Consider the following 13,426-nt stretch of genomic DNA (forward strand, 5'->3'; position numbering starts at 1 on the left):
GCGGCTCCCTGAAGAAATGGCTGATTCCAGGTCTGGGGCAGGGCAAGTGTAAGGGGAGCTCAGAATACCTCACTGTCTCAGAAAGCAACGACAAGAGCAAAGACTAGAGGGAAGATGTTAAAAACACACAGGACCCAGTTTAAAGGTCTCTGGCCGGCTGAATTTGGGATCACTGGAGCACCAAAAAGAATAAGGAAGTTAACAGAGGTAACACAAGTTAAAAAATAAACATCAGTCCACAGTGAAGACAGAGAGAGAGAAGGAAACAAAAGGTCTTCTGCACAGATAGAGAGAGGTCTGATAATACAAGTGGAGAGCGTGACATGATTAGAAAATCACCATTTTGCACTTCCAATGTTCGAACCAACTCAAGCAAGATGATCACTGGATGCTAAAACCTTTAGGCGAAAAAGGGTGTGAGGGAACGGGGTATCCACACATCCAGTGACACCACACAGATTACTCGCTGATGACAAAGAAGCAAAGGGGTCATTACCCCGGCATCTGGCCGTCCTCAAAAAGGCCCAGTAATGGAGATCTGGCCCCAGAGTGAATGGGGCCTCCCTCTCAGCAAACCTCAAGCACACAGCATTGCCTGAGGCCTTCCCGACCCCTCCCTCCATCTAACCCTTGCCCTTGGCCTCCTTCCCTCTTTCTCCTTCTCAGCTCATAGGCGTTTATATCCTGCATGGCTCACTTCCTCCTCATGGATCTGTCTTTTCCACCAACAGCTGTGTAAAGCACAGGAAAAATGAGAAGACTCTGGCCACAACACATGGTTTACAGGTAGAAAATCTTAAGACAGTCCCCCACCGACTCTGGCCCCCTGATGGAGGACCACCCATTCAGAGGGCAGAGGGCTGCCACAGGATTTCCACCCTCCAGCTCCATTCCCCGGACCCAGCATACGGAGGTTTCAGGAAGGCCATTCTAGAATCCTGACGGTGAGCACACACAGCTTCCGAATCCCGATTTCCTTCCCCTTCATTTCGTCTATTTAATTCAGCTGCAGCCAGCACACCTACATCCCGGGCGTCTTTATCTTCCCGGCCTGATGCTCCTCGTTCCCCTGCAGCTTACTCTAGAATCCACAACCCATTCAAGACCCAAGGTCCGGAGGAGCAATGGTCCTTGGGGACAGCCATTCAGCTCATCCCAGAGGGAAAGTTCTCCTGTGATTAGAGGTGGGACGTTAGGGGTTTAATGACAGGATTTTAAACAACGGTCTTTAAAACCTTACCTGTGTGTCCGCATTTAACACCTTGATCCTCTGGGTGGAGATGAAGAGATCCACTTCGGTCAGAGTCTGGGCATCCCCCTCCGAATTCTAAGAAAGGACAGTGGATACTGTTACAAATTAAAAAAAAAAAAGAAAGAAAGAAAAAAGAAACAACTAACTTGAACAAAAGCCTGACAATTTTACTAATGACCCTGAGCGCCCCTAGAGGGAAATGCTGCCCCAGCTTGGAGCAGCCATGGGAAATCTAAATTGCACACCGCCTTCCAGCGCAATCTGTAGCGAAGTGAGTTCTAAAGGCAGTTTGCACAGGGCGTGAAGGAGGAGGGAGGAGACAGCTTCCGGAAGCCTGAGCATGGAGGGGGGCTGGACGCCAGGGGTCTTATGTCCCAGCATCCAAAGCGCAGCCCTTCCACTCCCTAAAAAGAAGGCCTGCCTGCCGACCCTTATCAAGCCCGGTGAAGGTACAGGGTCTCTGTACTCAGGCTACATGCGTTTCCTGGATTTGGGATTCCAAATATCCCCAGGAAATGGGGAAGAAATTTTCAAAGAAGTTGGATTAGATTGTCAGCATCTTCTTCTGATTTAAATAATCCTAGTCATGTCAACCGCCCAGCAGGCTTAATGCTGGTCTTCCAAAAACCCTAAGGGAACTAAGACTCCAGCCGGACTCAGTGCTGCCCTCCCAGCAACATCAGAGAAACCAGAAGAATCTGTCACACAAATGCCCCTGCTTTGTCAGCTCCTGGAATACCTTCATCATATGGTCAATTCTTATGTGTACATGGAATGTTCTAGAAGCTGAGTGCACTATTTATTTAGGGTCTGCCCTCAACCAAGATAGCTTGTCATTAGGTTTTACATCCATGGGAATCCTAACTGCTGCTGCACAGTGGCAATGAAATACAAATTCTTCCGGTGTACCCACTGAGGTAAGTAATTCTTTGTGATCACTAGGAGCCCACAGTGGCATATCTTCCACTTCAAACGAGCAGAAAGTGTGATTTAATTCCTCACTAAAAAATCTGAAATCAGAAATCCCCCTGCTGACGATTCCTCAAGAATTCAGTCACAGAGGGGCCCTGTATAATATTGATAAATTCGTATTTTAGCTCTGTTTTCAAGGGAAGCAGTCTTTGGGGCTTTCAGCCCACCATGAGATGACACTGCTTTTAACTGATTTTAAAGAGAACACACTTCTGGGGCGCCTGGGTGGCTCAGTCGGTCGGGCGTCCGACTTCAGCTCAGGTCATGATCTCACAGTCTGTGGGTTCGAGCCCCACGTCGGGCTCTGTGCTTACAGCTCGGGGCCTGGGGCCTGCTTCGGATTCTGTGTCTCCCTCTCTCTCTCTGCCCCTCCCCTGCTCATGCTTGGTCTCTCTCTGTCTCAAAAATAAATAAAAACATTAAAAAAATGATTAAAAAAAATACAGTTCAAAATAATCCAGGTGAAAATACTTTGCAGGAATGTAGAAGAACTACTTTTTCTCTGATTTGAAAAACCGGGTTATATCCTACATCCACATGCTTCTAAACATTATAGTGTGGGGCTGTTCCTCAAAATCTTTTTGCTAAAAAACAAAACAAAACAAAACAAAACAAAACAAAACAAAACAGGTTGGGGCAGAAGCAAAAAAAAAAAAAGTTTGCAGGAAGTTGAGCACTATGATGTACTTGATCAGAGAACAGGGACACACACATAGAGCTGAATGAGCTCAGACGGGGGCAGGGGGTGAATGGATTAAGCCAAAACCTGATCGGGGCGCCTGGGTGGCGCAGTCGGTTAAGCGTCCGACTTCAGCCAGGTCACGATCTCGCGGTCTGTGAGTTCGAGCCCCGCGTCAGGCTCTGGGCTGATGGCTCGGAGCCTGGAGCCTGTTTCCGATTCTGTGTCTCCCTCTCTCTCTGCCCCTCCCCCGTTCATGCTCTGTCTCTCTCTGTCCCAAAAATAAATAAAAAACGTTGAAAAATTTATAAAAAAAAACCTGATCACTAATGGTGAACAGCAAAGCTCACCCCATTGTACTCTCTGCTGGAAGAAAGGGGGAGTGCACCGTGCATCCAACAGAGGGCCAGCAATCAGGTGGGCATGTCTGTGGATGGGGCCACCATGACCCCACAGTCAGCAGCACGTCAGCTGTGTGGGGATGCTGCTTACTCCTCGTCCTGGGCTCCTATCAGCACTTGCCTGGCTAGATGTGAGCACACCAGAAAAGGAGCCTCAGCCACGATCCTGAACATCCCCTTGCCCGAAGGGAAGAACAACTCTCCATGGATATAATCAGGTGAGCCAGCCGCAGAGGCTCTTCTGAGCTGGGTCTGCCTGCTCCCACCCATTCGGGCTCTCTGGACTACAGATCTGAGGACCAGGCACAACAGAGCCCTGTTCCAGCTGCCTGGTATTTGGGCACAGGGGTGTAGGGGTGCACCGGGCAACTGCAGGCAAGGGACACCTCCTCCTTGGTGGGGCGGGGGAGCACACCCCAATTACAGGTCTGCAAAGCCAACCCATCTGCACTGCCTGGAGGCTCCCAGCAGAAAGCCGGCTTGGGCAGAGGGAGATGGCTGAGTTCCTTCCTCTCCTACAGATCAGGGAATCCAAGGAAACACCGCGGGACAAAGAGCAAATGTCACGGGGAGAGAAGTCTCACTGCAGGACGAAGGGAGCCACCAGACAGGCTCCTCTGGCCACACAGACAGAAAACAGGTGTTCTAGGTGAGGGTGGAGGACTAAATCTCTTGCTGTCAAAGCACCAAGCCTGCACCTGCACCAAGTGAGCATCTTCCAACACCAAGCATTTGAGATTTCCTGTATCGGGAGGACCCAGCATTTACTAAATGACCAGTTTTACAAACAAATGACCAGGGGGTCACCTCAATTTTTTTTTAAAGTTTGCTCATGCCCCAGAAACTCTTACCAGTGGAGAACGCAACTCATGGACAAGCTGACCTTCTCATTATCCTGATTTAGTAAATTAAACTTAATGAGTCTTTAAATATCAGAACAATTTAATTAATTCTGTACAGGAGGCCGAAGCACTCAATGCATCACATGGTCATGTGAAATGCTACATGTGAAAGCCGTTGATGGGAAACAGTAAGGTCACAGCATTAACCATGTTCTGGCATGAGAGACTGAACAAAAACGTAACAAGGGCAATGATGAGGTTCTTCTATAAGTGGGTGGTTAAAAAAAAAGTGTCCGTGGTTTTGTTCAAAAATCTATTTATCTACCAATGGAAGAGGAGGAAAAAGCTGTTTGCCACATGATTTGTGTTCCTACAAATAGGACCGCCCCCCAAACTGCATAGGACAAAGCCCAGAAACACCAGCAAACCCCTTGGTCCTACACACCGCTTTTTTCTTGATTTTAGCAGCCTTTTGCATCCTCTGAGCAGCATGTAAGAGAAAAGAAAAACAGACAAAGGAAGAAAGAAAGGAAGAGAAGGAAGGGCAGCAAAGTTATTTTAGACTTACGGTTAACACCCTGGGACTCAGACCTTGTGCTCAGAGGAAAGGGGCAGGGGCAGGATGGGTGCATAGCCATCACTTCGGGGAGCACACACACTGACCAAGAGAAGCCCACACACGTCCCCCAAGCGCTGGAAATTACCAACAGCCACCCAGATCTACGAGGGTAAGACTAAGGACAGAGAGATGCAGAACTGGCAGAAAAGCGTCAGGCTCTAGGCAGGGGAGCAGGACTGGGGTCTGGGCAGGAGGGCCCGGGGCTCTGTGCATCTCCTCCCCTGACCACCATGGGCTCACACCACAGACCCCTTTGCCTCTATAAAAGAGGTGGGGAGGGGTCTGACACGATTTCTCACCCCATAGAGGCCAGCAGCATCCACAGACCCTGAACTGCCCAGAGGGGCACCTCCTCAAGCCACCACGCCCTTCTCTCCTGACCCCCTTAGTTTTGCTGACTTGGCCTCATCTTTCTCCTGCCCGTCTGCACCCACTGTTCAAAACCAGGCAATTCAATGGGTACCCAGAGCAGCAAATACGTCAGAAATTTCTATTTAAACAAACAATGTGATTCCTTTGTTTCCCCTTCTGCAAGCACTTTGGTGCCAAAGATATACAGACCATCAAAATGGGATTTGAGCCTCCACACAAATGTGTTTTATGAATGGAATGCGGTGGAACCTTTAAAAATTGTGTCTCCAGTGGCCCGGTGGTGGCTCCTCATTAAGGAGCCAGCAGCCTCTGTCCCTAGCCCAGCATTCTTCTAGACAGGCCAAAGTCTCCCTTGGCCTCTCCAGGTGCCTCAGGCATTCCCGCTCTCCCTGCTGAGGGTGGTTGCATCCCCCTTCCCAACTCCAGTGCCTCCCCACAGTGAACCAGGGCTCTGCTGAGCCCACCAGTACCTTGACCCGGCTGACGGCCTCCTGTGCCTGCATCATTCTGATGTTTTTGGAAGGGTTACGTTCTGAGAGCAGCTGGGTGGACCCCAGGTAGTTGGCAGCAAAGATGATCCCATCAATGAGGTCTTCTGGTTCGCAGGGCCCTGGAACTGAAGAGGGCACAGTTAGCATCTTCCCAGAGGACAAAGGAACAAGGCAGCAGGGGCAGGGGACAAGGGAGAAGGGCTGAACCATTGCCCATCTGCAGCCAGCAGAGGGAGGCCAGTCTGCTTCCCTCCTCACTACACAGTGCGTGGTATAAGCAGTTTCACAAAATCAACACCCCGGTCAGAAAACTCTACATGCATGATACAGGAGGACAATTCCAGGCCCCTCAAGGCACCTCAGCCTCCATGGTGACAGCCACTTGCTACAGTCCCAGAGATGCCCCGTCCCCAAGTGGGCAGCATTTCCATGCCTGCCCCAGAGCCCTCTGGAACTCAGGACAGTGAGCAGACACTGCCTGCTACCCTACAGTTCTTCTGGGGCTTTCTCCTCCACTTCTGCACTGTAGGACTCTGGCCCTGTCACATGCCTGGGTGGGCACCCCCATCCCATACACCTCAGGTCCAGGCTGGGTGACATGGTGCTTGCTCCACCTGCTGCCTCTAGGCCAGCGCTGTCAACAGCATTTCCTGCTATGATATTGAACGTTCTATCTTCGTGCGGCTCAGTACAGGAACTGCTAGCCATGTATGGCTTTGGGGCACTTGAACTGTGGCTACTGCAAGAGGAACTGAATGTTTTTTTTAAGTTTATTTATTTATTTAGAGACAGAGAGTGTGAGCAGGGGAGAAGCAGAGACAGAGAGGAAGAGAGAGAGAATCCCAAGCATACTCCACACTGTTAGCACAGAGCCTGATGCGGAGCTCGAACCCACAACTGTGAGATCATGACCTGAGTCAAAACCAAGAGTTGAACGCTTAACCAACTGAGCCACTCAGGAGCCCCAGAGGAACTGAATTTTTTAATTTTATACAACCTAACTAATTTACATAGAAATAGCCACATATGGCTAGTGGCTCCTGTCCTGGACAGGCAGCTGGAGGTAAGATCAGCAAACCTTTTCTAAGGGGCTAGATGCAAAATATCTTGGGCTTTGCGGTCTGTCTGTCCTAGTCACCTCTGCACCTGTAGGACAAAAGCAGGCACAGGCAATATGTCTAATGAGCAAGCACAGTCCTGAGTCCGTAGTTTGTAACCATCACTCAGCTTGCCTCTAAGACCCACCCACCTTCCTTTCCAGGTCACACGGCCTTCTTCCCTCTCCCTGCCTGCCTCTGGCCAGATCCCTCCTTGTGAGGGCCCTTGGCTCTGGTTCTCAGGCTCCCCCTCGCTCCAGTGTCCCCAGGGCTGGCTATCCTGTGGCTCCCCAGGCCCCAGGGCCAGCAGTCCCCTCTGCCAGCTGTTTCATGTTCTCACCTCTGACCCACTCTGCTTCTCAAAGTATCCACTCGCCTAGCCCAGATGCCACCGTTCACCAGTCCCATAACATCTGCCCACTGCCCTTGAACATCTGCCCCCGCCCCAAGGACTCAACAGAACTCCAAACACCCATTTTCTGGGAGGCCTGAAGCTGGAAAGAGAGCCGCCCAACAAGGCAAGTTGGTTCCATTACAAATTCATGGACCAAAATGCCCTCAAAACTTGTTGGCAACCCTGAGAGGTTCCTCTGAGAAGTGCCTCCTCTCCCACTGTGCAAGCACCATTTCATAGCTTCCCCCATGTTCTGGAACTTCCAGTTGCCCATCCCCCTTCACTGTACCTGACAGAGTGTCACCTGTGCTCCCTGAGGGACAGGCAATCTAAGCAGTCTTCCTTCCCAGGGTTCTGTGAGGCAGTGGGTCCCCACTGGGGGCTGAGGATCACCTGTGACCCCATCCCTCTCAGAGTCAAGTCCTATGAGTTGGGTCTTCTCAGGGCTTTTAAACACCCTCCAGTGTCCCCTGGCAGGTTCCAAAGCCTCCTTCACCCATCCCCGCCTCCAGTGGGCCCCCTCACTCCTCCCTCTCGAAGGCAAATATCTGGAAAGAACTGCCTCAGCACATCCCAACCTAGCCGCTGTGTCCCTGCTCCAATGTCCCCCACACTAAAGCTGCACACGACCTCAGTGCCCTCACATTCAGTGGGCCTTCTGGTCATCGTGTCACCTGCCTCCTTCTTGAGACATGTCTTCCTCACTTGCCTGTCACTCAGTGTCCTCCTCCGTCTCTGGCTGTTCTTTCTTGGCTCTCTGCAGGTACCCCTTCCTCCACGAGGCCACAGAATGCTGACATCCTGGGGACTTAGTGCCTTGGGCTTCCATGACCACTTGCTTGCTGATGAGGGGTACTGTAGTTCTCCAAACCCCAACCCCATGTACTCAGCAGCCTGCTTGCTGGCTCTCCTGGGATGGCCCCATCTCAACACGTCCAAAGCAAAGTCCCAATATCCTACCACCATCCGGGCACTGAGCCTGGTTCTTCCTCTTGGACACCACCACCCTCCCAGCTGCATGGCCTTCACATCCATATCCAACCCATCCCCTGAGTGCTGTCCACTTTGCCACCACACCTATCCTGAGTCTTTCTCCAGTTGCCCATTTGTGTCCCTTCATTTCCTATGTTGAAGTCCTAAGCCCCAATGTGATGCTATTAGAAATATGACGTCTGGGAGGTGATTAGGTCAGGAGAGTAGAGCCCTCATGAATGGGGTCCGTGCCCTTATAAGAGGGACCCCAGAGAACACCTTGCCCTCTTTCTGCCACAGGAGGACATAGAAAAATACCATCTGCAGCCTGGAAGGGGGCTCCCACCAGAACTCGACCACGCGGGCACCCTGACCTTGGAGTTCCATCCTCCACAACTGTGAGAAATCAATGTCTGTTGTTTATAAACTGCCACAGCCTCTGGTGTTTTGTTACAGTGGCAGGACTAAGACATGAATCTTCCACACAGACCATGCTGCCACCAGAGGTCCTTCTAGATGGGAGATCTGATCATTTATCCTCCCCTGCTATAAACTTCACGGGGCCTCTGATTGCTCTCAGGATACAGACAGAAGTCCCTGAGCCCCCAAACACAGTGTTCCCATTCAGAGGTACGTGTCCGTGAGGGGACAAGGAGAGTTTCACTGGCCTCATCCTGACGTCAGCAGACCCCGGAGTCTGGGGCCCCGGCTCCAGCCCACACGCCCACCAGGCCACTCAGGTGCCAGGAGCCCAGTGTGTGGCCTGTAGTGAGCAGGCTTTCACCCTGAGAAGTGATTGTGCAACTTCCCTGAAACCAGGCCCACCGTGGGTTCAGGGCAAGTTTTCTAAATGATTCTGAAACTTTAGTTCTCTTTAATCCACAGGAGAAAAGGGCACACAAAGCTGAGATGCCCCAGGAGGGGGAGCGTACATCACGCTTTCACTGGAACAAACCTCAGCTCTGTGGACATGAAATTAAAGCTCCAAAGCGGGTCATAGCATGTGTGCATTAGTCTACATTGTCTGCCTGAAGATCCATACCCAGGGGCACACACATCAGACTCACACACATGTGGGGAAACCACAGATACAGAACTGCTGTCATCTCTTCCACAGCAGTGCCACGGCTCCTGCACCAAAGCCAATTTCATAAGGTGCTTTATTTTTTTTTAACGTTTATTTATTTTGAAAGAGAGACAGACAGAGACAGAGAGAGACAGAGCATGAGCAGGGGAGGGGCAGAGAGAGAAGGAGACACAGAATCCGAAGCACGCTCCAGGCTCTGAGCTGTTAGCACAGAGCCCAATGCAGAGCTCAAACCCATGAACTGTGAGATCATGACCTGAGCTGAAGTCGGATGTTTAACGGACTGAGCCACCCAGGTGCCCCTTATAAAGTGCTTTAGAACAAGGTGAAGTGTTCTGAAGTTTGAAAGAAACCTATTAGTAATACCAGGCCCTGGCAGGTTCCAACTTAGGAATGCCCCAGGTCATGCCCCATGGAACGGTGGGGGCCCTCCCATCCTGACCCCACTGTCCTGGGGACCCCGCCCCTTCTCCCCACTGACCTTGACAGCCTCCGCAGAGCCCCCAGATGATGTACCCCTTCCTCTTGGGTGCTCAGTGGTTTACTCCAGGGATCTTTGATAACACTTGTGGAAGCCTCTAGCAAACCCTCAGGGAACCAATCCCAAGGCTCCAGCCCTCAGCCCCCCAGCACTGTCCGCAGAAGCCACTGATGCCTCAGGACCTCCCTGGCTCTCCCCATAGATGACACTCTGGAAACTTCCACAGGCTGCTGGCAACACCTCTCAGCAAGCCTGAAGCCCCTCACCCGGCCCCAGCTCTGTCGTCCATGTCTGGAGGAAAGAAGCATCGCCTGCTACAGAACCAAGAGAAGGGGTCCCTTCAGGAGACTTGGGCTGGGGGCTGGGTAGGGGGAGACATGACAAAGGGGGTCCCCTTTCCTCCAATGTCCACACTGTGGGTCTGGGCCCTTTGGGATGGCCTCCCCACCACATCCGTGTCTCTGGAAAAGTTCTTCCCACACAGGTGACATTGCTGGGTCTGGAGGAGGCTGCCTGTGACAGCGAAGGTGGGTAGCCAAAGTGTTCAGGGGGTCAGTGAGGACAGAATGGGTGCAGGGGGTCTCGATGGGGTGGGGGGGCATGAGGGCCTGGTGGTAGGAGGGACTGGGGTGGAGGTTGGGAGCTGAGGGAAGGTGGGTGGGAGGGTCTGGGGGTTACCCTAGCTTCTGGTAGGTCTATAAGCTCCCTCTTTTAGTGCTTAAAAGACACCGAAGAAAAGCATACCGACCCCTGATGCATGTATAGATCAAACGTTTTTCATGCCACTGTTACCACCACCTTCCCCAAAACAGTGGCGGTCCTCTGTTGTAGGATGGTGACTTCTCCTCCAGCCCAGCTGACCCACATTCCTCCCAGGCCACCCACTCTGGCCTTCAGTCCAGTCGGCACTGGCTCTGGTGGGAGAGAACCAGCCCATCACAGGTACCTGGGTGGTAGGACCTCTGAGGGCTCCTCCCAGACTCTCCTCACCGAAAGTCCAGCACAGATCAACAAGCCCTCACCCCCCCCCACACACACAACACACAGGTATGCACACACCCACCCACGCATGTACACACACACACACACACACACACACACACATGAACGCCACATGAGCAGCGCTTGCGGCTCTGACCCCCCAGGGCCACACCTCATAACCGGGCCTGTGCACCCAGTGGGGAGTTGAGATGAAGTGGCCACCACGGCACCTGGGCCCGCAGATACAATGCGGTGCTTTCTGTGGGCGGGCACTTTAAATTATCAAGTTAATAAAGCACCTATATTACCACAAGCCCAAACACAAGAGAAAGAGGAGTCGAGACCCGAGAGGAAGGTAATCCTGGCAGCAAGTGGCCTGGCACCCCGCATACCCCGGAGCGTGGCCCTGCTCCATGACCAGCGTCTTCACTCTTGTGCGGAGAGTGACAGGGGAGACCCATGGCTGAGGCCTGTTAGAGAACTGAAGACCAGAAGGGCCACCCAGGAGAGGGGCCACACCTCTGAACCCGCAACTCCCCAGCCTGTGACCCCAGGACCACTCACCCCAGGGCCCACGCATGGTGCAGTGAGGCAGCACCAGCCAGGGCTTAGCAACCCATCAGGCACAGAGAAGGGCTCACCAAGTTACGTCACTGTCATGACTGTTTTAATATTGCAACAAGGCCTGGGGGATCTCTGCTGGGTGGGGCGGGGAACTGGCTGGTCCTCCTGATTCGGCAGAGAGGGAAGGCACCTGCCTCTCCCCCTCCTGCCTGTCAGTGTTGAGGGCCAGGCTGTGTCCCCAGGGCTGAGACAGCCATGGCAATGACTGGGACAAGGCTGGGAGGTGCCCTCTCTCAGATGGTTGGGTAAACAAAGCAAAGGAAAAAGTAAGGTTTTTTCAGACAGGAAGTAGGAGGCAGGAAGCAAAACCTGGTGTGAGGTGACAGGGACTCAGTCGGGATCTGATGAGAAGGGGAAAGGCTGCTCGCAGAAGCTAAGGGGCACAGGACCTGAATGATGGGAAGGGAGATACTTGAAAAGGAGTGTTTTCTGGGGTGTTCTGGGAAACTGACACCCTCCTTTGTGCCCTTTGGACAGTCCTCTTCCTCTCCCTCTCTCCTCTCTCTCACTTCCTCTCTTTTTGCCTCTATTTTCTCACCAGCAAAATGGGCTGAGGGGGAATTCCTGATTTCTATCTCCTTAGGGTTTTCACAAAGTTAAGATTAATAGGATAAGCTTCATAAACACTAAAAGCATATAAAGTACAACACATTAATTGCTGAATTCATAGCTTTTATTTGCACCTAACTCAAAACACAAGTCATAGATGGCACTTAGCTGAGGCAGGGCCTTGAGCACCAGACGAGGGAGGCAGCAGTGATGACAGCAGGCAGTGTTCAAGGCCAGCTAATGCACTCGCATGGCCTTGTGGGCAGGCTGCAGGACAGTGCACCGAGGCTCACAGGACAAAGGGATGCTGTGACCAGGCTGATATTAAGTGACAAAGTGGGGACCAGACCCAAAGGCAGCCACATCCCAAACGGTGGCCTCCACCATCATCAACATGAGGAACCTCCCGGCTGCAGATACAAAGTGGTGCAAACCTTTTCCAAACCCTGTACCGGATGGGGTAGGGGGGATGTGGCAGGTCATTGAAAACACCTGAAGCTGCAGCACATGAGGACAGAAAGAGGGAGAGAAGAAGATCCCAAGCAGCTCCTTCTGTGTCTGGAATCATGCTCAGAGACCAAGGGGCCTGCAGAGTCCCCAGCCCCATCTGAGAAATTCTGCCTCAGTGGACCCAGAGTGGGGCCTGGGAATCTGTACTACACCCCTGCCCCCCAGGTCACACTGAAGAGCAGTCAGTGTGGGGATACCTGATCTCCAGCACACAAGAACTCACCCTCCCCGCCATCTTAGAAGCGAAGCCCTCTGGGAGGCCAGGCCAGTGTCAGCTTTCTCACGCAGCCCCAGGTCCCAAGGGTGAGACTCCCACCTGCTCCTTCCATCTCAGGTGCCTTGGTCCTCACTCTGGAGATGACAAATTTTCTCCAGCTGGCCAGGGCTGGGGGCACCAAGGGAGGGGAAGAGGGGACAGGAGAGGGGTGGCTGCTGAATGGGGAGGGGCATGGAGGGAGGAACCCCTCCCTGTCCATCCATCAGCAGCCCTGGTGTGCACTGCAGGCACACAGGCACCTGTCACCAGCTAGGGGAAGACAGATGTCACCCCCACAGAGGGCAAGGGGACTGCCAATCACATGGCAGCACCTTCCACCCTGACCGTCAGGGCTTCTGACTGAAGTATGTGCATTTCTACTATCTCACCCCATCTTCCCCTCAGGCCTCATTCTCTCCAGTGAGTGTGGTTCCAAGTGCCCATCATTTGCCCAAGGTCACCCCATAGCTGGGCCCAAGCCACCCGTCCTCCCTGCAATGACCATTACTGACCACTAGATGGTGCCTCTGCGTTCTGTGGGAAAGTCTGGGTGGTCCTTGCAGCCTGGGGTAACCACCCACCCACACCCTCAGCCAGCACTCAGGGAGGGATCTGGGCCTGGGCAAGGGTCTTCATGCCCTATCTGTGGGGTGGGAGTCGAATGGCACTCTGTGGAGCCCATCCCTGGGGCAGGGAGGTAGGCCTTGCCTTTTCAATTGACTCCCACCCTCTGAGGTCACTTTTACCAGTTCCCGGGGTGAACATGGGCAGATCGCCAGACCTTTCTGAAGTTCATTTCCTGTTTAAATCTATGTCCCTAAATAGATATATTAAAAGCTGGCCCCGT

At 52.6% G+C, this 13,426-nt stretch overlaps 1 protein-coding gene across 5 annotated transcripts in view; it reads right to left on the reverse strand.

The window, feature by feature from the left end:
- The window catches only part of APBA2 (amyloid beta precursor protein binding family A member 2), a 270,537-nt gene that overhangs the window by 20,232 nt on the left and 236,879 nt on the right, over positions 1 to 13,426 (reverse strand). For 4 of the 5 annotated variants that reach the window (XM_058736802.1, XM_058736799.1, XM_058736801.1 and 1 more), the window contains 3 exons: positions 5,608 to 5,753; positions 4,592 to 4,627; positions 1,241 to 1,327 (listed from right to left, as the gene is read on the reverse strand). In XM_058736802.1, the coding sequence (XP_058592785.1) occupies positions 1,241 to 1,327; positions 4,592 to 4,627; positions 5,608 to 5,753 (269 nt within the window). The remainder of the gene's footprint in view (positions 1 to 1,240; positions 1,328 to 4,591; positions 4,628 to 5,607; positions 5,754 to 13,426) is intronic. The other variant, XM_058736803.1, reaches the window with a different exon arrangement.

Source organism: Neofelis nebulosa, chromosome 7 (genome assembly GCF_028018385.1).
Source record: "Neofelis nebulosa isolate mNeoNeb1 chromosome 7, mNeoNeb1.pri, whole genome shotgun sequence".
Taxonomy (NCBI): Eukaryota; Metazoa; Chordata; class Mammalia; order Carnivora; family Felidae; genus Neofelis; species Neofelis nebulosa.